The sequence below is a fragment of the Hibiscus syriacus genome, unplaced genomic scaffold (genome assembly GCF_006381635.1).
Source record: "Hibiscus syriacus cultivar Baekdansim isolate YM2019G1 unplaced genomic scaffold, ASM638163v2 tig00110342_pilon, whole genome shotgun sequence".
NCBI lineage: Eukaryota > Viridiplantae > Streptophyta > Magnoliopsida > Malvales > Malvaceae > Hibiscus > Hibiscus syriacus.
In genome coordinates, this window is record NW_024062693.1 from 626,218 (window position 1) to 652,482 (window position 26,265).

The 26,265-nt window shown below is 32.3% G+C and overlaps 1 protein-coding gene across 1 annotated transcript; it reads left to right on the top strand.

Annotated features, from left to right (window-relative positions):
* Nucleotides 1-14,926: 14,926 nt before the first annotated feature.
* LOC120120600 (vacuolar-sorting receptor 3-like) lies at nucleotides 14,927-19,075 on the top strand. Its single transcript, XM_039140201.1, has 12 exons — nucleotides 14,927-15,366; nucleotides 15,793-16,485; nucleotides 16,592-16,680; nucleotides 16,804-16,873; nucleotides 16,943-17,026; nucleotides 17,263-17,339; nucleotides 17,419-17,500; nucleotides 17,803-17,885; nucleotides 17,966-18,032; nucleotides 18,188-18,316; nucleotides 18,407-18,516; nucleotides 18,615-19,075. The coding sequence occupies exons 1-12, from the start codon at nucleotides 15,060-15,062 to the stop codon at nucleotides 18,711-18,713; spliced, it is 1,890 nt and encodes a 629-aa protein (XP_038996132.1). The 5' UTR covers nucleotides 14,927-15,059; the 3' UTR covers nucleotides 18,714-19,075.
* Nucleotides 19,076-26,265: the final 7,190 nt, after the last annotated feature.

Below are 26,265 nucleotides of genomic sequence, written 5' to 3' on the forward strand. Positions count from 1 at the left end.
TAAAAAATCATATCAATTGTTTATGTTAATTTTTGCGTAAACTACACGTGACACCCCGATCCCGAGTTAGTTGTTTCGGGCCAACCCTAGATTCGTAAAACAAACCCAATGGATTTATAGGATATATTACACTAAGTTAAGTTTGAAAGTGGACTTGTGTTAAGCCCAAATGATAGAAATTGAGATTGTTTTAATATCTAAGTGAGAGGTGAATGATAAAAAGGGGTATTTAAAATCAAAGGTTGAATTTTTTTTAATTAGTGATGATATAATATGCTTTAACCACTCCCCTTATTTCCCTCATTTTCATCATTTTCTTGTCTCCTATATTCCTTCTTCTTCTTCTTCTTTATATTTTATCTTTTAATAAAACCAACAAAGGTAAGAACATGGTAACCTTCCAAGCTTAATTAGTACGAAATTTCCAAGGTAAGAATCATAACCTCCTCACCCAAAGCTTTCATTTGAGCTCTTAATCTCATAGTTTGGCCATAATGACCATAGTTAGGGGTTTAGTGGGGGTTTAAGGAACTAAGGATTCCTAGCTCGTTTTTAGTATATTCAAGTTTAGGAAAGTGTTCTTGGACTTACTTTAGTTTCATAAACAAGCTACTAACTCATTTTCCATGTTATGTTAATGAGAGAAGTTAGAGAAGGTTCCAAACCCAAATAAAAAGAGAAGTTAACTCTTGGTTGATTTGGATACTTTTTTCTACAACTAAGCATCAAGGTAACACATTTCTAACTTTCTTATACCATTTGTGGACCTCTTAGGTCCCGTTTGGTTCAGGGTATATTTATTTCCTGGGAGGAATATTGTTTTCCTGGATGAATATATCCATGTTTGGATAGGTTGTATTACCAAGTGTCAGGAAAAAATTAATACCAATAGGAATTTTTTTTTTACTGCATTCCCGGGAATGTCTATCCCTCATCTCCCTTAGGTATTTACTCATTCTCGTTCCCGTTGTCTAAAATAGCCTTCTCCCCTCCCCTTCGTTCTGTTGAAATCTTCTTCTTCGATTTAGCTTAGATAGTTGCTTCTGGCGTTCATATTTCAGTTTTTACATATTTCTTGGTTATGAAAGAACACAAAAAAAGAACCGTGCACCGCTTATCCTTCACTTCTGTGCTTCTTGGTGTGAGGCTTCAAAACAAATGGACAAAGTCTTTTCCCATCTCTCCATTGATTTTCTCAATGCTCACTTCCATAGGGTTCCTCTTCGAATTTCCTCTTCAAAGCAAATGGACAAAGTCTTCGTGCTTCGTGATCGAGTTTTGGTTTTTGGTCGAAATTCCGTTATACCCATGGGAGTGTTCCGAAGAGGAACTCGTTGAGCTCTGTAAACCCTTTGGGAAGATCGTTAACACTAAGTGCAATGTCGGCGCTAATCGGAACCAAGCTTTTGTTGAATTTGCAAGCTTCTAAATCTTTCCATTTTTTTTGAAGTTCTTTGTTTATAGTTTATGGATTGCTTTGTGTCAGCAAAAAATAATGTTCAATTTGTGTTATGTAAGGGCAATCAATTGTTGATTGTCTACTCTTTTGGGAATTTGATTTTCTAGTGTAAATTTTAGTGTGTTCCTTCAATTTGTCGAAGTATGAGTTCTTTTTGTGAGATTTGTTTTCTTTGCATACGTTTATTTTTTAGCTGATTTTTTAATGTTTTGATGTGTAAATTTGATGGTTAATTGCAGAATTGCAAAGTGTTATTATTACTTTTTAATTTGGTGGTGAATTGGGATGGGGGAACTGATGCTTTTCACATTTGAAAGTGTAAAAGAAATGTTTATTATGTGAGCCGAGTTAGAGCAGTTTTGTCAGCAGTTGTGTGTGAGTTTATTCTTATTTGAAATCAAACACATATACAACCTTGTAATCATATTAGAATCTTCAAGAAAAGAATGTGTAAACATTGATGTGTTACTTCACCGCCAATCGGGTTGGATTTTGAATTTTCTTGGATGATGGTTTATTTTGATTTGTCTGGGGTTAACTTATCATTTGGGTTCTATTCTTCTTCTTCTAGGTTGAATATCGATGGGTTAATTTCATGCAGTGAAATTTAGATATATTTGCAGGTTGATCAGTTAGTTTTTATGTTAATTATGTTACTTTTATTTTCAGGTAGACTTAAATCAGGCTTTCGATGGTTTCATATTATGCTTCATCATCAGAGCCAACATAGGTTCGTGGAAAAAATGTATATATTCAATATTCAAACAGACATGAAATTGTCAACAACAAGAGTCTCGGAGATACCCCAGGAAATGTTTTGCTAGTTACCATTGAAGGTGTGGAAGCTAATGATGTGACCATTGAGACGATTCACTTGGTAAGTGCTTATTACTAGCATGTATTTCTCAACTAAATGCCTTCAATTGTTAAAGATTCTCTATTCTATCTCTGCTATAAGAATTGGATCTCTAGAATTTTTAAAGTCTCTTTTTGCTTCAGGTGCTCTAGATTAAGGAATGAGCATATTTGTATGACTAAATGGAGACATCTTGAATTTCTATGTCTATACTCTATAAGTGGCCTAATTTAGTTCGTAAAAATCTTGTGAACTGCCATGTATGAAGTATAACTTCTATTTTCTTATGTTATTTCTTCTACGACTGATGAGAGATGCTTAATTTTCTTAAATCATGTATTTTAAGGAATATGATTTTTAATAGGAGAACATAAGACCGTTTCTTATAGATTTGAAATGATTTAAAATGTTACCTTTGTTGGAGATGACAGTTTTTTATCGAAATCAGTTGAATCATAGATGGTTATGCCCTTACTTATATTCTTTTGTTGGAGACAGTTTGGAAATATTATCATGTACGCCATACTCATTTCTAAGGTCTATCTTGAGCCATGAATGCACAGGTGTCATTCTGCACTTATTTCTTGTCCATTTGGATTTGTTAACAAAGACTTTTACATTATACCCATTCTAATGTTCTTTTCTTATTTGTATTTGTGATATGTACCTGTTTCTGATTTAATTTTGTTCCAGGTATTTTCTGCATTTGGTTTTGTTCACAAAATTGCTACATTTGAAAAGGATGTGGGATTCTAGGTGAGATGGAAAAAGTGCATTTAGATTTTTGGATCTGTGGTGATTTCATTTTTTTCAATATGATGTTCATATTTATTACAATTGTTGGCAGGCATTAATCCAATTCACTGATGTTGAAACTGCTTCTTCAGCGAGAAATGCCTTGGATGGTAGAAGTATTCCCAGGCATGTACTTCTTCCTTGCATCTTCTTCCTCCTTCCACGCCAGCACATTCATTTTTCTCATTTCTCTAGCGTCATCTAATTCTCTTCATATTGATTATAAATGTATGGTTTGAGAATATTGGTCAACTGCTACCATCTTTCTTTGTATATATTGTTCATTTTGAAATATAAATAATTAATTTAATTTAAATGTTTCTACCTACGTTATTTTTCTTCTGCTGTGGGGGGATTGGCATCTTCATTAAACCATCCTATTACCTCAGCTCATAATAATTCTCCGCTATCTTATAAAAAAAATAGACGACAGTGGCTGAAAACATCCGCTTTCATTTGTTTAGGTCTTCAACGATTGAAATGTTTGGAGTTGTCTGATACTGAAGTTGGAAGCAATGGCCTTCGCCATCTTTTCTGGTTAGATATCCTCCTTTCTCATAGTATGACATTCTCTATATTTTGCAGTTGTTGTTACTTTCTGTTTCTAGTTTTGGTGGTAAAGTGCTTCTTTAACTCTTTTATTGCATATAATTATTTTCTTGATTTGATTCTCTGTTATCGCTACCCTGATTTGTTATCCTTCTTTGGAAGCCTTCTCAAAACTCAGATGATTCTACATGGAAAATTTTTGAAAACAATTGAAGGTACTTATGTTAGACATATACCTGGATCTGGCATTCTCATATGAGTCCGCATAACAGCATTGTTCATTTAGTAGTCTGAGGAGCTTTAATCATTGAATAAGCATATAAAACTGATATCTTCCCAAACAATTGATTCTTATATATGATCATCCGATTTCTTTTGGTTTACTTGTAGGTTTGGTTAATCTGGAGAGCATAAACCTGTCATTTACTGGAGTTACAGATGGTGGTTTAAGAAAATTGTCTGGACTCTCGTCTCTGAAATCACTCAACCTGGATTCTCGTCAAATCATAGATGCCGGACTTGTAGCTCTTACTAGTATGACTGTTCGGAGTGCCTATTTCAGTTCTTTGAATTGTCATTTTAGTTCTTTAACATGATTCATTGTGAAATAATAAGTTTTTTCACTTATTATACTGGTGATTTAATTTTATTGTTGTCAAAGATAATAAATTAGTTCTGATTAGTCCTTAGTTTATTGTTGAGAAAGAGATTACTGGAACACAATTATTTTTAGTAATTATGCTTATAAATATGTTTTTTATTATTATAATAGCGATCATACCAATCAAAGTAAATATTTTAGGTTATATAATAAGGATAATTCACAGCTTGAGAAAAAAAAAAAGTAAATTATTAGCTTTAAATAATTTTTAAGTAAATTAATATTTTTAACCAATCAAACAGGGCCTTTAGGTTATATAATAACAATTAAAATGATTAATTAATTGTATTTTTTCAAATAAAAATTTAATTGATCCATAAATTTTCAAATATGAAATATTTTTGTTTAATAATGGCTTATAATTAGATGTAACGTGAAACAATAAATTTAAACAACTGTACTCGATAATAATGTGCCAGAACTAAGATTAACGAATTTGGAAGTACTTCATTAGAAAGACAATTTCTTCAACAGTAGCAATATATCATCTTTTGGTAGACTTCCAAAAATAAAGCCTTTGTCTTTTGAATACTTTGAACAGACTGACACATATAGTTAAATGTTGATGTAAAATTTTAATATATTTTTACATAAATTATATAAATTTAATATTAATTAAAATAAAAATAATACATGATGTATTTAAATATTCAAGTAATATATTATCAACAGATAGAATTTTTATATAAATAATTTTTATTTAAATATTTAGAATTTCATTTGTTAAAAAATATAGAACAAGGAAAATTTGGTAAAATATACATTCCAGTAATCTTTTATTCCTTCAACCAAACATTGTAATCTTACATTCCTGCCAAACCAACCAAACACAGTAATGTAACATTCCCAGTAATCCTATTCCCTGATAATCTTTTATTTCCACCGGTAATCTTACATTCCGTGAACCAAACGCACCCTTAGTGCATTTGTTTAGCTCGCATTAGATTTAAAACATACGAGCACGCATACGGTAAATCTTAGTTTGAAATGTTTTAAAGCATGCAAATTGACTTTTTATAACCTTTATAAACTCACATAAGATTTTAATAATGTTTGGGAACCTCAATACAATTTTTGGGGTGATTAGAGAGTGATTTTCATGCCCAAAAGGGCATTTATAGGTTTGGGTATCGGTACTAGAAAAATAGTACCGATATTGTTCTTACGTCGTGAAAAAAATAAGGAGTTTTGGGTTGGTATTATCGGTACTCATTCATTGAGTATTGATACTAAGGATCTTGTCTCGATACTCGCAGGAAAGGTTTTGAGACTGAAATTTCAATAGCTAATTTTGGTATCGGTACTTACGGGAGTACCGATACCGAATGTAGATTATCGATACTCCCAGTAGGAGTATAAATACTGAGGTATTTTTTAAAACATCGAATCTAATTTGGTATCGATGCCCCGGTTGGTATCGATACTCTAGCTTGGGAATATTGATACTCGATTAGGAGTATCGATATTACCCCTTCATCCTAGCCTTAAATTAACTGTACGGTGTTGATACCCAAGGGAAAGTATCGATACCCATGGGTCAGTATTGGTACCATCGTACACTTTGGGACAAGAAATCTAAGGGAATTAGAGACATTGTTGAGGGACCCAAAAACACCTTAATGATCTCCAATAAAATATCAAGAGAAAACAATGTTAATAATTGAAATTATACTTATAAACCTTATAACTTAGGAAATCATAAGACTAGCATTGTTTGATACTCGAGAAACGATTTATAACACGCTAGACTCGATTAGGCCTAAAGTACTACACTAGGCTACCGAGGCAACCCCTGATTTCCAAAACATGTTCATTTTCTTTTAAACATACTGAATGGTATCATAATTAAAACATAAATGACTGCTACAAAACGTTTTACAAAATCGGATCTCATTAACACATAATTTAAAATCAAATAATACAAACCCAAAGTTTAACAAGCGAATATATAAGTAAAGTTCTATGAATACATTTACCTACTAAACTACAATACAGTACTCTGAAGAAAATGCCGGAAGTCCTGCCATGATGGTGCTCCAAGAACTGCACAAGCTATTGACCTACCAATAGAAAAATCCAAAGGTTGAGCTTACAAAGCCCAACAATATAATCACTAATAGAGTAATATAAGAATTTTATAAACATAAGTTCTACAGTTCTATCGCTATAGTTTGTGTCTCGTGCTTCCCTTAATCTTCTACTAAGAGCCTCGCTATGAGTATACAAATATTGGGTCTCTAATCGCAATACTAAAATGAAAGAATGCAATAAGCATGATACATAACCAAACATCAAATATACATATATTTATTGGTATTGTCATCAATACAAGAAAGCGCCTTGCACTGATACGAAAGTGCATTCGCATTGATACTAAAGTGCCTTCACATTGATACTAAAGTGCCTTAAAACTGTTGGCATATATTCGGATATTTCACATATATATACTTTAGACGATAGTCATGTATACAAATAGTTCAGGTGACCTTATCATTTCCCGAGTAACAAACAAAGGCATAAGTCTTATAAAATCTTATCTCATAAGGTTCTTATGGTTATCACACATATAGTATTGTTATCTTGTCATTATTATCATTTACAACACAAGTATACGAGAACGCTCCCTCACTTATTAGTATTTCAACTATTCTTTTTTTCTAAAACGTTATGCTAAAGCTTAACAGTATTTGAGTGTCTTATGCTCTTAAGGTAATTCATAATCATTACTACTCATGCATACCTACGGCCCAAAGACCACATAACACTAACATCACTAACCCACTCCTTGTGAGTGTTAGGACCTCACACCCTAGTTAGCTTCTGAAGTGCCTCGTGCACTGATAATTCATCATTAGGGAAACTAAGGTAGCCTGGCTATACCCTAGTATAGCTGGACTCACTAAAGAGAGATTATTCTCTCACTAACTATTATCTCACTCGTTCTCTCACTTGGAATGTTATACGAAGGCTTATTAGATTGTTATAATTGTTATTTATTAAGCAACTCTATTCAGATCATTCGTTACTTTAATCTCTTTGACTCAAGGGAAGTTTCTACAGATTTCTTGAATTCAATAACGATTACTAAGTTTGTTGATCACTGTGTGAAGCACAAGTTAGTCCGATACCTGACTCGGGTTCATTACTGAGTAATGACACTTCGGTCATTCTTATCGTTCTTTCATTCGATACATCATGAGCGCTCGTCAGCATATCCTCTAAAATGTTCCTCGTCTTTAACAATCTGTATACGTACTCGACTGAAGGTATTTCAACGTATTACGCTTAGTATGGTTACACATGATGTAACCTACTATTACGAGTGTTTTTAGGTATGCTTGGCCATTTACATCCCTCACAGACTAAGTCTTACTATTATGAATCGTACTTAGCTCTTACGAGCCTTAAATTGGTTAAATCTAACATTCCAAAGTAAGTAGTATAAATACTCTACTTGTAGTATCGATACACTAGAATCAAGTATCGATGCCCTTATAAGTAACAGTGTTATAAATGCATTCTGTTGTGAAAATGGGGCCTCAATATCGATATTGTTACCTTGAGTATCAATATCTCTGCAGTATCGATACTCCCCTTGAAAACCTAATTCTAGCCCCAATTCAATCAGTATCGATAATGTTCATCCCAGTATCGATACTCGAACCTTAAAAATGTTTATTTAGACTCGAAAATCACTCAAAAATCATCCCAAATGACTTGGTTTAGTTTCTAAACTTATTCTAAAGCTTTAGTAAGTTGTTTAGGGTCTTAAGGTATCATAAAAATATGTTATTAACACCTAAAACATAATTTGCTTGAGAAATTAAATATAAACCCTAAAATGCTCAAATCATCAAATCTTAGCAAAATCTCTAAATTTATGAAAACTTAATACTCCAAAGAATTAGAAATACACTAACTTGATGTTTGTATCTCGAAATGAATCTTCTTGCTTAGCCACACTCTTCTACTTGGTGATTTGGATGAAAACCCCCACTTTTCTTTAGTTAGGAAAAATCCAAGACTTTGATTTTTTAAAACTATATTGCAAGACTTTGATTCTTTAAAACTATGTTGCAAAGGGGATTAAGAACGAAAATGAAACAAGAAAGATGTTCAAGACCTTACCTTGGAACTATGGCTACTCATAGAAGATAAAGGAACAAGAAATGAAGAAAAAGAGAATGAAGAGAAAAGAAATATGATGAGATAAAAAACCCTCATCTTTGCAAAATAAAAAAATTGCATAATTAGTCACTCCTTATTTTTATACAATTTAAAATCACATTTATAACATTAATTTGGCCCAAATCCAAACCCAATTAAACCCAACAACTTTTCTTATGAATTTCATGAGGTCCACTTACCTTTCGGGTAAACCTGAAACTATTAGCCCATAATTTTGGGTGTTACACGATTCGAACACCCGATTTGCTCTATTAACAGGATGAATGATTGTATTTTAGAATGTTCGGACAAAACTAAACTAGTGCACAAGGCATTTATCTACCGATCGGGCGTAGATGCCCCAAGTACACGCAAGGAGTTAGTTGATTAGATGAATATTTATGATGTATAAATTTCAGATCTCACCCTAGGTAGGCTAGAGGGGTGTGCGTCTCTGAGATGTAGTGAAACCCTCTGACCACACCATGATGCCTACATGTGTGTGTATGTTAGCTTAGCATATTTGTATGCAGAGGCGGGGCTAGAACGGTGTAACGTGCGTGACGGAACACGCTCTCGGAATAGCAAGGGCCCCAAAAAATTAGATTTATTATTGTTGTTACAATAAAAAAACAAAGTATTATGGATCAGTGGTAAAATTTTGGGCCCAAAACCACAGAACATGCGATCAAATCTTGTTGAATTCATATGGGAAATATCAATAATTAGTATTGTGTTGCAGCTGTAAAGCTTGTCTCATTTTTTCGGGTCTAACTCCACTTTATGAGAAAGGAGCTCAGTAAGACATTTAGGCCTCTATTTAAGGGCTTCTTTTTAAGAATTTACACAGGGCCTCTAACGTCCTACTCCCAGCCCTATTTGTATGCTAATAATTATGTTTATTAGCATTTGTATGTAGATGACACATGTAGTTGAGTTTGGTTATTAGTGTGGCACTGAGCTTGTGAGATCAATGTTCAAAATTTGTTTTTGTGTGTAGGTTTTTAGGATGAGCGTTTGAGGAGCCATATCGTAAATTGCCTTTCAGACTGATATCAACTTTTAAGTATGTCTTGAGTATATTCATTTGAGGGCATGTAATGCATATGAACCCTATTTGTATTTGAGTCATAACTATATTTTGGAATTATTTTTAAACTTTATTATAATGTATTTTAGGGGCTCTCGTATTTTATAAAACAAATACTATGATTTTTATTTGGTTATTATTATTATGGATGATTTAATTGTTTTGAAAGGAAAATTTTTGGGTCAGCCACTCCGATGGTCCCGTGTGACGTCTTGGTCCGTCAATTTTTAGGTCTTATTGGATTAGGTCGTTACACTTCATATTTAGCACCTAAACTATCAATTTTGATTCATTTTAGTACTTTTGTTTTTCAAAATCATACATAACATTTACTTTTTGTTTCATTTTAATACTCAGTCGTTAAAAAAATTAATGGAACTACTGCATGTGGTATTTTATAGGTAAACTACACCATTCATCATTTAACTATATTCTCACTCATGTTTTGGTCACTAAAGTTTAAAAAATTTCAATTTAATTACTCAACTTTCAAATTGCTCATGTTTTAATCACTATTTTATTTTATAATTTTTGTGACATGAATTCTTTTATTAATAAATAATTAAAATAAAAGATTAAATTTGAAAGTTAGGGTGATTAAATTAGGAATAGTTTGAAAGTTGAGTAATTAAACTGAAAAAAGTAAACTTAAGTGACCAAAATAGAAGTGAGAAGATAGTTGAGTGATAAATAATATAATTTACCTATAAAAAAGTGTCATGTTGTAGCAATTTCGCTAAGTTTTTAACGATGAAGTGCTAAAATAAAATAAAAAGTAAATGTTAGGAATAATTTTAAACAAATGAAAGTTTAGGTACAAAAATGAATCAAACTTGTAGTTTACCCTTAATTGTTTATACTATTACATGCAAGTTATAAAAAATCAATTTTACATGCCACTAATCAATAAAATCACATAATTAAATTTAACTAAAAATCATAACATCATTTTTTATTATCAAAATTTGATTATTAATATTTGAAATTAATTTTCTGATCAGTCTAAGGTGGTTAAAAAGTACTCGTATCTCTGTCACCACTAGATGAGTAGCCCAAAGTGAACACAGTTGAAACTCGAATGAAGAAAGATGAGAAGACGACATGCACAAGAGTAGTAAGAGACCAGACTGGTATGTGAAAACTCAGATTTAAAAAATTCATGAGAATTAGTTAAATTCTACAGGTCGACTGTGGGGAATGTATCTTGGGCTACAATACACCTGGGATATAGGGATTCGACACCTAATAATCGAAGTGGACAGTTTAGATGCCATTATCAGTGGCGGACGTTCGTTGAATGTGTCCACTCTCAATTTTTTTTGGAATTCGATTTTTTCTTAAAACTCGAAATTTTCTTTTATTAAAACATGTGTGTATATTCTAAATTTTAATAATACTTAATCTGAAATTTTATCGTATCATCAAGATATACAAAATTTATATTATTAATATATGTGTATTTATTCTAAATTTTTTTATATATTCGTCACTAATCATAAGGATGCTAAAAGAAAATACCAACAATCATGTTTCACTTATCATAATTTCACATCTACAAGGAATTATTAATGGGAGATCATGAGAGGTTTACATATAGCATGTACACGTAGGTCTGTTTGATAGACTATAATTGGTTTTTAAAAAAAATAATTTACATAAAATAAATTACCTGAAAATTGTTTTATATAAAATGAATTACATGAAAAATGTTTTACGTAAAATGAATTACATTTTCTGGGAAATAATTTTTTAAAACTATTTTACGGTGTTTTGATGATATTGTGTAAATCATTTTCACTAATTGTTTGATACACTATAATTAATTTTATAGAAAATGATTTACATAAAATGAATAAAGTTTGGTTCGGTTAATATAATTGTGTGATACACTATAATTAATTTTATAGAAAATGATTTACATAAAATGAATAAAGTTTGGTTCAATTAATATTTAAAAAAATTGATTCGATTAACAGTTAAAGAAAAAAGTTTGATTTATTTTGTTAATGTTAATTCAATTCGATAGATGATTGAATGAACTATTTGAACACCCTTAATTTTAATTATTACCATTTTATTAACATAATACTAAATTATTATATTAATATTAAATATATAAATTAATATTACTCATTATTAATAATTTAATAATATTATATTTATAAAAATAATAGACAATATGAATTATATTAATAATTTATTTATATATTATTAAATTAAAAATATAAAATCATATATTATTATAATATATCTAAGTATATATAAATATATAATATTATTAAAATTATATTATATGTATATTAAATATTTTAATAATAAATATTTGTATTAAAATGATATTAAAATATCAATGTAATATTAAATGTATAAAATAATATTTTTTTGAGTGCTTATACTCGGACGGTAAAACAATTTACATAAGTTACAAAGGAACTGGGAAAATAAATTACATAGCGAAAATCAATTATAACTATCAGACACTAGAAAATATTTTCCGTAAAACCAATTACAACTATTAAACACCGGGAAACATTTTTCAAAAATTACTTTCCAACTTTCAAACACAAAAAAATGACGAAAATATTTTTCAGTTATCAAATACACCCTTAGATCAACTATACTTTTAACAATTTAAAAAAAAATAAGTATATAAATTAAAAGCACATTAAAATAAGAAGTGAAATATATATTTTAGATCAACTCACGTGTTCCTTATGTTGCCAAATCACATAATCCAAGACGATTAAATCAATGTTTTAGTTAATTATCTTAATTTTTTAAAGAAAGGCTGCTAACCTAACTCACCAAATTATTTATTTTTGTCGGCATTTAACTACTAATCCCATTTTCATATAATTTTTATAAAAGTTTTAATTATTTAATTATTTTTTATTTCTAAATAAAGTGAAAATTAGTCTTTTAATCTAATAATGAAATAAGTAAGTATTAAGTTTAGTATAATAAAAAAAATTCATTATAGTTAAGTGACTAAGCTTTCGGTCGTTAATTTAAAGTGCCTCATATTTGAATCTTGTAATCATCCAGAAATATTGATTTTGTGGTGATAACGTTGTATAAGTTAAATATTAAATGTGGTGAAAATTACTTAAATGACTAGTTTAGCTTAATTGTTGAGTGATTTGTTTCTCATATAAGAGACTCATGTTCAATATATATTAGGAGCAAGAATGATTTCAATATTTTTATCCCCAAAGGTGGTGACACGTGTCACCACCTAATTGGTGAATAAAATTAATTAAAAATATTGACGAATAGAGAAAAAGGTGACGTGGTAATTAAAAATACAAAATTGACATGTCATACCTCATAAGCATTGTCGTTAATAGGATTTAAAAAAAATAGATACTTAAATGAAACAAAAATGATAATTTAGACACAAACGTGTAATTTACCTTTTTAATAGTTACTTAATAAGGACAATTTAACTAGTGTTGTGTTTAGGTGTGTCGCTTTAGTGGTATATTGCGGTGTGCGATTTTAATTGTAGAATTTTTCATATAAACACAATATTTCTTTAAAATTGAAATGTACAAATTAAACGTCAAAAATAGAAAAGGAACAATAAAAAAAATAAAAACTCACATAAATACTCTTAAGTAAATTTAAGATTAGTTCAGATTTTTTTTTCTATCAAACATTAGAAAATAAAAATCATTGTCCAAATGAAGTTTAAAATTTTAGAAAAAAAAATGAATTTTTGTCATTAAATCTTGTAATATTTATAAATTATTAATTTAATTTATAGAATTTGGTTTGATTTAATTTAATTATATATTTTTAAATTTAATAAATTTAATATTGATTCAAACAATAAAATAATAATCATCTGGTCAAGTGATATGAGACATTAAACCTCTAAAGAAAAGTTATAAGTCCAAATCCTAACTCTTACAAATGGGCAACTTAGGTTAAGAGGGTCATCCTTATATTGGGCCTATGCAGTACCTAGTTTGGTTTTGTTTTTAATGTTAAGTGTGATTTTAAAATAAAAAATACTTGAGTGTCCAAAATGGAATGGAAGTTATAATTGAAAACCTAAATATGTATTTCACCCTAAAAAAAGTAATTTTTTTTTATAATTTATGCATTATAACGAAATTGATATCAATTTAATTTAATATATTTAACAATTATCATTTAAATTATTTTTTATGGAAAAAACTAGTTTTACTATAATAATGAAATATTCAAAATTACAATAAATGTTTACAATTGTAAACGTAAATTAATCACATAATTAAGGTATTTTTCTATAATCATTAACACAAAATCTATGCACTTAAGATCACGCATGAACCATACAAGTAAAAGTTTAAAAACCTAACAAAAAAACTTAAACAAAAGATAGATACGAATATACCTGATCACATCAGTGAACGAACCACAAAAAAAGATAAATTTACTAAAAGACTATTGATAAACCGTAAATCATAATCTAGCAAACTGAAAAAAACTATTCAAGAAACGCAAATCACATATCTAAATCTAATATAAGGTTTTAAAGCAGAGAAGATCAACATGATAACAAATAAGTATTATATTGATCAATCGTTGCGATGTCAAATCAAACATTGAAAAAAGATAAATTAAATAACAGTCAAACAACCGAAAATATGCTATAAAAACAGAGAAAATTACACCATAAACATAGATTTATTAAAAACTAAAAAATTAAAAAAAAATTAAAGATAAAAAAATAAAATAAAAAATAAAAATATCGAAGATAGTGACCAACACATAGAATGATATCCCCGTCTATTAACTTATTAACTATTCATTTAAATCAAAATTAAAATAAATAAATAATAATAAATAGATTCACAGTTTATATAATTCAAAATCTAATGAAAAATGTTACAAAAACTCTCAATCTACCCGAATAATATATATATGTAGAGGGTAAGTAAACTCATAAATGAGAAAATTTAATGTAAGAACAAGATGTGACGGCATCACTAAAGGATCGGATGGAATTGAAGATTTTGATGTTTATCAATAATAGTTTAAATAGTAAGTAATTTAATATTGTTTAAATAAGTTTTGAATTTAAGTTTTTGTGTAAATAAAAAAAATTGTTAAAAAATTTATTTATTAAAATTGGATGTATAATTTGATTCGATCTAAATTAATCAAGATAAAATTTTAGAAATAAGAGAGACAACAAATATATATATATATATATATATATCGGTGTTTAATACTTTTTTAGCAGAGTAATATCAGTAGTTGATTGATATTAAATATAGTGATTTTCCCAAGCTTTTGGTCAAGAAACACCCCAGCAGTTTCCATTTATTTACCCTTATTCTCCTTTTTCAACGGGAAAAATAGAAAATAACATAGCTTCCCCAAGTCTCCTGTTTTCCATGTTTTTCTTACCCGATCTTCAAGTTATCCTTGACTGCCTCCCTTAAACTGAGATACCCCAAACCCATAAACCCCCAAAAAAGAAAGCAAAGAGATGAAGCTAAGAAGATTGTTGCATGTTGTCTTTCTTAGTTTCGTGTTGTTGTCTGCTTCAGGCGGCGGCGATGCTAGATTTGTGGTTGAAAAGAACAGCTTGTCAGTGACTTCGCCGGAGAAGATAAAGGGAACCTACGACAGCGCGATTGGGAATTTTGGGATACCTCAATATGGGGGAAGCATGGCTGGTACAGTGGTTTACCCTAAAGATAATCAAAAGGCTTGTAAGGCTTTTGATGAGTTCGGGATTTCTTTTCAATCCAAGCCCGGCGCTCTTCCTACTTTTGTTTTGGTCGATCGTGGAGGTACCCTTTTCCTAGATCTGCATAGTTTTAATTATTTTTGTTGGGTTCACTTTTTTTTTATATATGTAATTATTTTTCCTCGTTTTAGCTTGCTCAAGTTACTTGGACTGATGCCCTTTTCCCTTTTTATCCTATTTGTTTTCTGAAATTTAGGGTTGGCTTTTTAGCTCTTATTTTCTTCCCCTTAATTATGGTGTAGTTTAAGTTTGATTGGCCTTATGATTAATAATGGATTACCCTTTGATTTGGGATGGCATGCCTATATTTTCTCTTTTGTAATAGGCTGCTTGAATAGATCTTGGTGCTTATTGAATTATTACATTCTCTGATAGATGTGTGGATATAAATTCACTTTCATGTGGCCTGTACTCGGTGACGATATGCAATTCGGCATTTAATGTCTCTATGTTCTTATTATTTTCCCAGATTGCTTCTTTGCTTTGAAGGTCTGGAATGTGCAGAAGGCAGGTGCTTCAGCTGTTCTTGTTGCAGATGATATGGAAGAACCTTTAATAACTATGGACACACCCGAAGAGGATAGTTCATCCGCCAGATACATTGAAAATATAACGATCCCGTCTGCCCTTATTCAGAAAACTTTTGGTGAAGCTCTAAAGAAAGCAATCGGTAGTGGGGATATGGTCAATGTTAATCTCGACTGGCGTGAGTCTGTTCCGCACCCTGATGATCGTGTGGAGTATGAGTTATGGTCTAACAGCAATGATGAATGTGGTGTTAAATGTGATATGCTGATGGAGTTTTTGAAGGATTTCAAGGGTGCTGCTCAGATACTTGAGAAAGGTGGCTATACTCAATTCACACCCCATTATATAACTTGGTACTGCCCTCAGGCTTTCACCATTAGCAAACAGTGCAAATCTCAATGTATCAACCATGGGAGATATTGTGCACCCGATCCCGAACAAGATTTTAGCTCGGGTTATGAAGGGAAAGACGTCGTGATTGAAAACTTAAGGCAGCTATGTGTTTTCAGAGTGGCAAATGAGTCCAACAGGGCTTGGTTGTGGTGGGACTACGTGACAGATTTTCAAATAAGATGCCCCATGAAGGAGAAAAAATATAACAAGGAATGTGCCGACGAGGTTATAAAATCTCTTGGTAAATAGTTAATTGAAAAAATCCTATATCTCACTTATATGTTCTTCTAATATTACTGGAAATTAGTAATGATTGATTCACGATTTTCTCATACTATTCTGTTCAGGGCTTGATGTTAAAAAGATCGATGACTGTATGGGAGACCCTAATGCTGATGCCAATAATCCTGTTCTGAAAGAAGAACAAGATGCCCAAGTAATTATGTTATTCTTATATATTTATGTTTTTCTACTTTCGGTTTTATGTATTTTTCATCATCATTTACCTTTCTGGAGCTCTTAATTGTGGAAGACTGTTTAAACAAAACATTATCTATAGGTGGGAAAAGGATCCAGGGGTGATGTTACCATATTGCCTACCCTTGTTGTCAACAATCGACAATATAGAGGTTTGTATTCATGCCTATATTTCAAAGATGCAATTTCGTTGATTTCCTTTCTGACATATCTGTGTACAGGGAAGCTGGCCAAAGGTGCTGTTCTAAAGGCCATCTGTTCTGGTTTTGAAGAGACCACTGAACCAGCTGTTTGTTTGAGCGGTGGTACGTTTTTCTTGTATATTCTTGCAAGCGAAATATTTTAGTCTGTTTCTGCTAAGGGGCTAGCGTAGAATGTAGTGTCTGGCTTCCAAGAGAAAATTGTGTGACCAAAATTTCCAAGGGGCAAGGGCTATCTCTTAGAATTCCCGAGCCTGCTCTGGGAAGATGTGGCAAATCTAGCTGTTCAACTTACATCTGGTTATTTGAAACAAGAATGACGGTGGGTTCCTCTGTTTCAGATGTGGAGACTAATGAATGCTTGGAGAACAATGGTGGTTGTTGGCAAGATAAAGCAGCCAATCTCACAGCTTGCAAGGTAAAAATTAAAACTTTTTTGATAGAGGTTCTCTATGGTATTACAACAGCATTAATTCTCTCTATATTGGTATGCTCAGGATACATTTAGAGGTAGAGTTTGTGAATGTCCCTTGGTTGATGCTGTGCAATTCAAAGGAGATGGTTATACTCACTGTGAAGGTGAGGATTGAGATTCATTGTTGATGATTTCATTTTCCCGGATTTAACTTTTACTTCGAAGTTACTTTTGAAATATAAAATTATGGTCTTTTTATAATGCCCACCTCTGGGACTAGCTGGATTTGTTGTTTGTATTTATGCCTCGGTTTGAAGCCCGTCAATAACTTTTATTTATGTTTCTCATATGTTTGATAGAGACAAGACAACTTCATTGAACAGGGAATTTTTCTGTTTTTTTCTTCATTCAATTCTTATACCTGCATAATGTTCTCTCACGATGCTCTTTTCTTTTCACGATTCAGCTAGTGGACCTGGAAGGTGCAATATTAACAATGGAGGTTGTTGGCATAAATCACAAGATGGCCATTCGTACTCCGCTTGTTTGGTTAGTTTCTAAGCTCCTACTATTATTTTCTTTACAATCCTTTTGAAAATAATTTAAATTCTAAACGATGCTTTGAACAGGATACCGGAGATGTTAAATGTCGGTGTCCTCCTGGGTTTAAAGGTGATGGTGTCAAAAGTTGCGAAGGTGAATTCCCTAAAGACTAAATATATCTTTCGAGATGTTATTAGGAACTCAGAGTCTCAAAACGTAAACGTTAAAATTCAGGAAAATAGATAGAAGCTTTGTGTATCTGAAGGGAATCAAGTTATTTGATGCTTCTGACATTTGTCATCTTGCAGATGTCGATGAATGCAAGGAGAAGAAAGCCTGTCAGTGCCCTGAATGCAGCTGCAAAAATACCTGGGGAAGCTACGAGTGCACTTGCAGCGGAGATCTTTTGTATATGAGGGATCATGATACCTGCATAAGTGAGTTCTAGGATTTGCTCAGAACCTATTTTCTTTCGAGTATATAACATGTGGTTAACATTTTGATGTTGATTCCTTTCTCGATCACAGGTAAGACTGGTACTGAAGTAAGATCGGCATGGGCTGCTGTTTGGATCATTTTAATTGGCTTGGGGATGGCTGGCGGTGGTGCATATCTTGTTTACAAATATAGATTAAGGGTAAGTTGGTGCATTATATCGACCTTTGGAGTGCATTGAATCCTCTAGCATATAGTGTTTCATCTTGTAATGTTTCCCTGTTTTGTTACTTTTTGCAGTCATACATGGACTCTGAAATCCGAGCTATAATGGCGCAGTACATGCCTCTGGATAGTCAAAGCGAAGTTCCCAACCACGTAAGCGAAGATCGTGCATGAACAAACACTGGAATATTTTCCAAGGGTAGGTGGTCGATGAGGAGGTTGTTATGCCCTTCGATTCATTTGGATTTCAAGCATGGATGTTATTGATATGTAAAGGTATCTGGGACAATAAACAGATTGGGATTAGAAGTTGGTCTTTGTTCCTTGGTGACTTAAAATCATAACATGTTGAAAAAGTTGAGAATAGGTGGACTACTTTGGTTATATGGGGCAATGGTGGATGGTGACATCTGAGAAATTTGATTTACAAATTCTAAATCCTCAGAATCTTTTCCACAATCTGTGGCAGTTGTGTAATGCGTTTATGCCATGTAAGTTTTAGCTGAGATTTTTTGTTATTGTATTCTATTTGGAGCTTTGGGAGGGTTGAAAGGCGTTATTGTTTTGTTGGATAGATATTACGAACTATGTGAGAAATTGCATCGATATAAGATGATTCAATAGGTCTTTTAAGCAAAGATTAGGTTTTGAATTTCATCGTTTTGAATGAAATATATTAGATCCAGAGAGAGTCACATAATTTCAACAATCTGAATTATATTAGTCGATCAATGTGTAGAATATGTGATTATGATTAGGGACAATCCTAAATTTGAACACAATGGAAGGACCAAACCCATAATTTAATTGTAACATCCAAAAGTAAAGTTGTACCAAAATCATGGATAAGGAAAGAATTTTAAATTTAAGCATGGGAACCAATCTCATTGTTTTATCAAAGCCGGCATTCAAAATTACCAACATAGAAATTTGGCAGCTCGAACAAAATTATTTTAGTAGTTCAAGGAATAGTTGTTATTCTTAGAGATCCCGAATTCGAGCATTAGCGACTGTAGTAGGGGTGATTGAGTGTTCATTGTCAAATGATTGAGATTATTTAACACAAATATTACTTTATAATTATCTTAGTTTAATAAAAAAAATAATTGATGATCCAAATTTTATAATCGATGCTTTATGTTTATTTGGTTAAGCTTATAATGTGAGTTATTGATATTGGATGAGCTTAGTTGATTTGATAAATGACATTGCAAATACCAAGCAATAGAAAGATGGGAAGTGGAGTACAATATGGAAGTATCATATTTCAGGCATTAGTCAGCTAAACCTACCAGGAAGAATCCTACGCATAGTCGTTGTAGCATCATCTTTGTCTGGTGAGGTGCAGATCATCAAGTCCAATGCCCATTCCATTGTAAGCTATGGGTGCATACATCCATAATTCATCCGAACTCAACATCTGCAAAGTTTCCTCAGAAAAATTAATTCTGCAGCCTGAAGATTATAATAATAAACATCTTTTCTTTTTGTTCTTACCTTGATTTGGAGCTGCAAAAACTTCACATATTGGACAGCTTCTTCAAGCATTGTGCTAAGATTCTGCAGTATCCTAAGCATAGTCACATGGATCGAGGTACGCTCGGTACGAGAACGTGGAACGGGATCGCAATTCGCTAGGTCCCTAAAATTCGGTACGAGGGGGGTAGACTTCTTTCAGATAGCTCCGGTACGATGTACCATACAAATTGGTACGATGAACCAGTTTCTAAGATAGAGATCAATTATGCATGGCTCCATTAGGAACAAAATAATTAAAAACTCAAAATCTAATATGCATAAATCCGATTTAAGGACTAAAATAAATTGAATAAAAAATGAGCATTGCTCCTTTAGGAATAAACCCACGCGAACAAAAATGGACCATCCTAGACCCCAATTAAACGACAGTGTTTAACCAAACTATCTAAAGCCTTTAAAATTTAACCTAAAAATAGATCATAATTTATGCTAAACTTAATCCCTTCCCCTTGAGCCATTTTGAACCTCTTCTCTTCTTCATCCTCTACTCCTCACACCCGCATGGCCAAAACTCTTCACAACCCCAAACCCAAGCAACTTCGAAGTTTGAACCCTCTTCTCTTCCATCACCTGAGAAGAAAACCCAAAAAACTTCGATAATCAATCATTAGCCCCGACGAGGAGCTATTTTGAAACGGTTTCCCCTCCCTCTTATTCTCCTCTGATTTTTTCTCTCAAACCCCAATCCCTTTATTTTTCTGATTGCATCCTCTTATCCAACTGCAAAACTACGATGTACCGAATCGCAATTTTGAAACGATCCGATCGCGATTTTGAAACGATCTGAACGCGTTCGTACTGCATTTTGGATCACAACGCTCAGTACGTAGATCGTGGCCAAATGAGCGATTTATGTAACTATGATTCTAAGTCTCTTATTAATCCTTTCCCTTCTTTTCTGCAATGTAGGTAACAGACATTGATCACTCTGTAGACACGACATTTCGTTCTATGGGGTCATACGTTTAAAGTATATAGTATACTAAACATAAATTACATATATTATATATTATATTTTATTTTGGGTTTTTACATGCTTCAGGTCTAATAAAAGACCATTTACAAGACCAAGTGGCCCACACTACACAACTCCAGGCCCAACAGGCTCGTGACCCAGCAAGCAAAGGTTTCCAGGAACCCTAACAAGTTCCAGCTAGCGCCGTAACTGTCCCCATACGAGAGTCCCGTATCCCACATCTCACCGGCACTCATCCCCGGTTTTCTCGGCGCCGAGAACTCCTCAAACAACCACCAACAAACGTAAGCACATGAAACACAAGCAAAGCAACGTGCATTAGTGGGATTCCAAACAACCAAACCGAGTCTTACTCGGATTCAATCTCTAGGCACAGTTTATTTCTTATACTATAAATAAGATGTAATCCCCGTTGTATTTACGATTCAGATAGGAAATAAAAAGCAGAAACTTTCGAGCATGTTACAAGCATTATTCAGGCAAAACCGAGACTTTTTTTTGTGTTTTTGAGAAGAACAAAAGGTAAAGATCATACCTTTCTTCGCTTTGATGGCTTGCATGTCGTTGCTTTCATGTTGTTTTTATTTAAACCCCAAATACACTAAAAGCCGATGAACAGAGGTGGGGTTTTAAAGATTTCGAACCTAGTTCTGCACCCCGAGGCTTTTTTTTCTAAAAAACGGATTTGGTTTTCTAAATGAGGAGGAAAAGGGCTTTCAAAAAAATATTTTTTTTCGGGTTTCGCCGTCGATGAACGGCGGCCGGCGCCGTTGCGGCGCCGGTGAGTTGGTGCGGTGGCCAGTTTCTGGAAACCATGGCCGTGTTCTTCATCCCCAAGAACACATGAAGAACATGTAGAGAATTTTAAAAATTTGTTTTGATCCATTTTGGACCAAATGAGAGAATGGAGGAGCGTTTTCAGGAAAATGGGTTATATAGCTGACCCGTTTTTGATCGTAACCCGATCCACTCCACGCACAGGATCCGCGTGTTTTCGTTATAAATGGGATAAACCCCGATTTCGATCCTTCTTGTTTTTAAACCTTCGATTTTGGTCCCTAAATTGCATTAAAAACCCGATTTCATTCTAATTTGGCCACCTCATTCGCTTTCCTTTCGATTTAATCCCTGCTTCAAATTTTAATTTTATGATTATTAATCCTTTTTTAATTTATTTTGATTTATTTATTACGTTTATTATTATATATATATATATGTATTTTCTTTTATTTTTGTTTACTTTTTTTATTATTATTTTAATCTATATATGTTTATGTACATAGTTTATATTTCTGTTACACCTTATGTAAATATATGCTATTCCTGTTTTTATCCGTTCATTACTATATATATATATATATATATATATATTATTTCTTATTTGATTATTGTTTTTTGGTTATATGGTATATATGCTTTTTTCATCTTTCTCTTTACTTTTTTCATTTTTTTTATATTCCTGATGTTCATCTTATTTATTTATTAATTTCAATTGTATATAGATTATTACTACTTTATCTATTTTTTTTATTTTTTTTTTTATTTTAATTTTAATTTTATTTCTATTTTTTATTTGTGTTTTGTATTCCTTTTTATTTTCTTTGCCTTGTTATATTCATGTTGAATTCCCTATTTCCTTTATCATTCTCTATTTTATTTATTTCCATTTGTTCCTCTAACTCGTCTTTCGACTTTTGAAATGGTATATTTTCAATCAATCAGAGGTAGGTAATTTGGATCGTCATGTTATCTTTTAATTTAACTTACAACTTTCTTAATTTAAGATAACTGGAAATTACACAGTACCGAAAGGGCAGTTCAAGGGTGCTAGACCTTCCTTGACTGTAACCGACTCCCGAATCTGACACATGTAAGACGCAGATCAGGTAAGAGATAAGGTATTCGATCAACCTGTTTTATTTTTAAAATAAATGATCGGTGGCGACTCCTAACCATTTAATCCAAGTCGAAGCCCAATTTCATGTCTAACCGAAAGACGGTTCCGACACACTCATTTATTCATTATTTCTCTTGTGACATGGTTTCAATAATGTGTATAGTTTACGCTTGCATAAAGGCTTTGGAGATCAATGGTTGTTCCCTTAATTACTCCCGCTTTGCCCTTTGGTGACCGTCTTCACCATCATCCGTCGTCCGGAAATTGTTTTGATTCTTCTTTGGCCTCGAATTTCTCCGGTTCTTTTGTACCTGCACCGTTGAATTATGATCGGAAAATGCTGCATATAGGTCATCATTACCAAAAGAACAATGCACTTGTCTTTCTACTCACATCCCCTGAACTTCGAGGTCTTTTCTTTGAACTCTCCTATTTGGGCCGAGGCATCTCGGTTTCCCTTTAGGGGTTCGAATTCTTACCGGGAAGGGCAGCTTCGACGAGATACGAATAATCGTTGCATCTTCAATATAAAAATCCATTGAGAATATGGGACTATGCCAAAAACTGTATGGACTAGTGTCATTAGCAATGTCCGAGAAACAGTACGAGGACCCTGTTGTGTTTAGAGTTGAAGACTCATCATGAATGGGTAAGCTACTGCGCAATTGATCCATGAAATCAGCCTCCTCAATGGTACACATTCCACTAAGAGAACTCCACTCCCCTTCTGCAATGGCTCCCTTCCATTGACTCCATTTTTTTCCCTTGGAAAATCCTTTTGGACAAGTGGGTTTTCGGTTCCAAGTTCTTGGCTGCTTGCAAGCATATACAAATACGTGTGCGTATATATATATATATATATAGAGGTTAAAACTCAGATATAAGTATGTAGGTATGCACAACTCAGATGCACTACAATGCACTAGCAGCACTACAATAATGCAACGTTTTTTAGGTAACATAAACAACCAGAATTCAAAATTTTTTTATTTAACTAACTGAACCTAAAGGAGATTTGAAACTAGGATTTGAAGTGGGAAAAAGAAGATCGTTTGAGGAGAGACTTGCAGGGGGGAGAGTTCATGGGCGACCATGTCGTGAAGATGTATGTCATTCGTAAAACTATAATACCTGAAATGGAACCAGCCACTCTTGTCCGTCTTTCCGATACTTTTGTCTTAGAATCTTAAAAATTGTTCAAGAATCTCTATATGTAATTTCTAGTAATCGGAATAACCAAATTTCTATGGAATACGTTGTGAATGTTTGAATTAAGGTTAATATAAAAACACTGTACAACTTTTTTATCAAAAAGGAGGCAGCATAGTAGGTTGGATTAGTATAAAATTAATTAATTATACACATGTTTAATTTCATAATTATATATATCAGCAATAGGAATAAAATCTTTTTGGAAATTCATTAATCCTTTATTCGATTTTTATTTTTTATTTGATTCATGGTCAGCCATCCTGCATGATCTATATGTCTATTCTAATATTAATTTGATCTAAAAACATCATTAAGGTTAAGAAAATATTTTGTACATGCCAACAAGTGTTGGTACAAGTGGTTGGGATTAAGGAATTTTAGCTTGTAAGGTCAAATTCGAATCTTACTACCATCACTCTCGGTGGGCAATCTGTAAATTTCTATATAAATCTCAATTTGATCTTAGGTATGTCCTGTCCCAAGACTGGGGAAGCCACCCCTGACCTAAACTTTTTTGTACCAAAAAAAAATATTTTCTACATTTAATTTATTGATCGGTTAATTTAAATTGAATATTACAATATATTATTATTATGATCTAATCTAATTTATTACATTCACAACATAAAATTTAGCCTTTGGATGTTATTTTAAAATTTTGTTACTTCATTTCACTAGACCAAAAAGTAACTTAATCAAGAAAATATATTCTAATTTATATAATATAATTATGTATTGGTTAATGAAAAATAATAATATACTCCGGTTTAACAAATTATTTGCTATAAATGTTTATCTAACCACAAAAAAATTATGGATATAAACAAATATTCAATATTGATTTTTTATGTATATCATATAAATGAACGTAGAATCTAGAAATTAAAAATAGTGTTAAATTGCAAATTACGAAGATATGTCAAATTCAAAACATTATTCTGAATTTCATGGTTTGGATGAAAAGTTGTAAAACTAAATAATACATTTTTAATAAATAAATAAAGGGTAAATTACTTATTTGGTCATTAAACTATTATTATATTTTTATTTTAATCACAAACTTTTGTAATAAAAATATCACTATCGATTATTAAAAAGAGAAAATAACCTCAGTGACAAAAAATGCCTTATAATATACGATTTTAACCAACTTTTTTTGGATTTGCCAAAATGACCAACAAAATCGCAACGCGAAATAAAAATCGCAACACGATCTCTAGAATCGCAAATCAGTTCCCAGAATCGCAACGCGATTATGAATAATCGCAATGCGATAGTACAAATTCGCATTGCGATTTTCCATAATCGCAACGCGAATATGAAAATCGCAACGCGAACATATAAATCGCAACGCGATTCTGACTATCGCAACGAGTATTCGTAAAATCGCAACGCGTATCCGTAAATCGCAACGAGAATACGTAAAATCGCAACGCGTATCTGTAAATCGCAACGAGAATACATAAATCGTAACGCGGAAATCGCAACGAGAATACGTAAATCGCAATGCGTATCCTTAAATCGCAATGCGAATACGTAAATCGCAATGCGAATACGTAAATCGCAATGCGAATCTGTAAATCGCAACGAGATTCTAACTATCGCAATACTGAATTTCAAATTCGCAACTCGATTTCTGAATTCGCAACAGGTTTTAATTTCACCACACAAATGTTTTGGGTATATAACTACGCATCAGCAGCAACTCATAACCTAAATCCCTAAATCGCAACTCATTCCATCTCCATCTATCATTCTCTCCGGCGACATCCGTTCCTATATCCAACGACATCCTTCCCCATCCGGCAACAGGTTTTAGTTTCGCAGCTCGTTTGTTTAGTAAATTAATTTACAATAATGAAATCATCTAATGTTGATCATGTTTGGATAGATTTGTGTTTTGGAGGGTCATGGGAGAATGTTCATGGTGTTTTACAATATATGCCTTTACCCATGAATCTTCAACTAAAACTGTCATTAAAAAAGTTAACTTATGAAACTCTAATGTTACGTGTTGCAAATAAATTGAATTTAGAGCCCCTAAGTGGATTTAGGCTATCTTATCAGAGAAATGGTAAAGTTTATTTGTTAACCGACAACGA

Excerpts from the sequence above, each read along its gene's own strand:
- LOC120120600 (XM_039140201.1), top strand. The coding sequence starts at position 15,060 with ATGAAGCTAAGAAGATTGTTGCATGTTGTCTTTCTTAGTTTCGTGTTG. Across the intron at positions 16,681-16,803 it reads AAGAAGAACAAGATGCCCAA|GTGGGAAAAGGATCCAGGGG; the intron begins GTAATTATGTTA and ends CATTATCTATAG. Across the intron at positions 16,874-16,942 it reads CAACAATCGACAATATAGAG|GGAAGCTGGCCAAAGGTGCT; the intron begins GTTTGTATTCAT and ends ATCTGTGTACAG.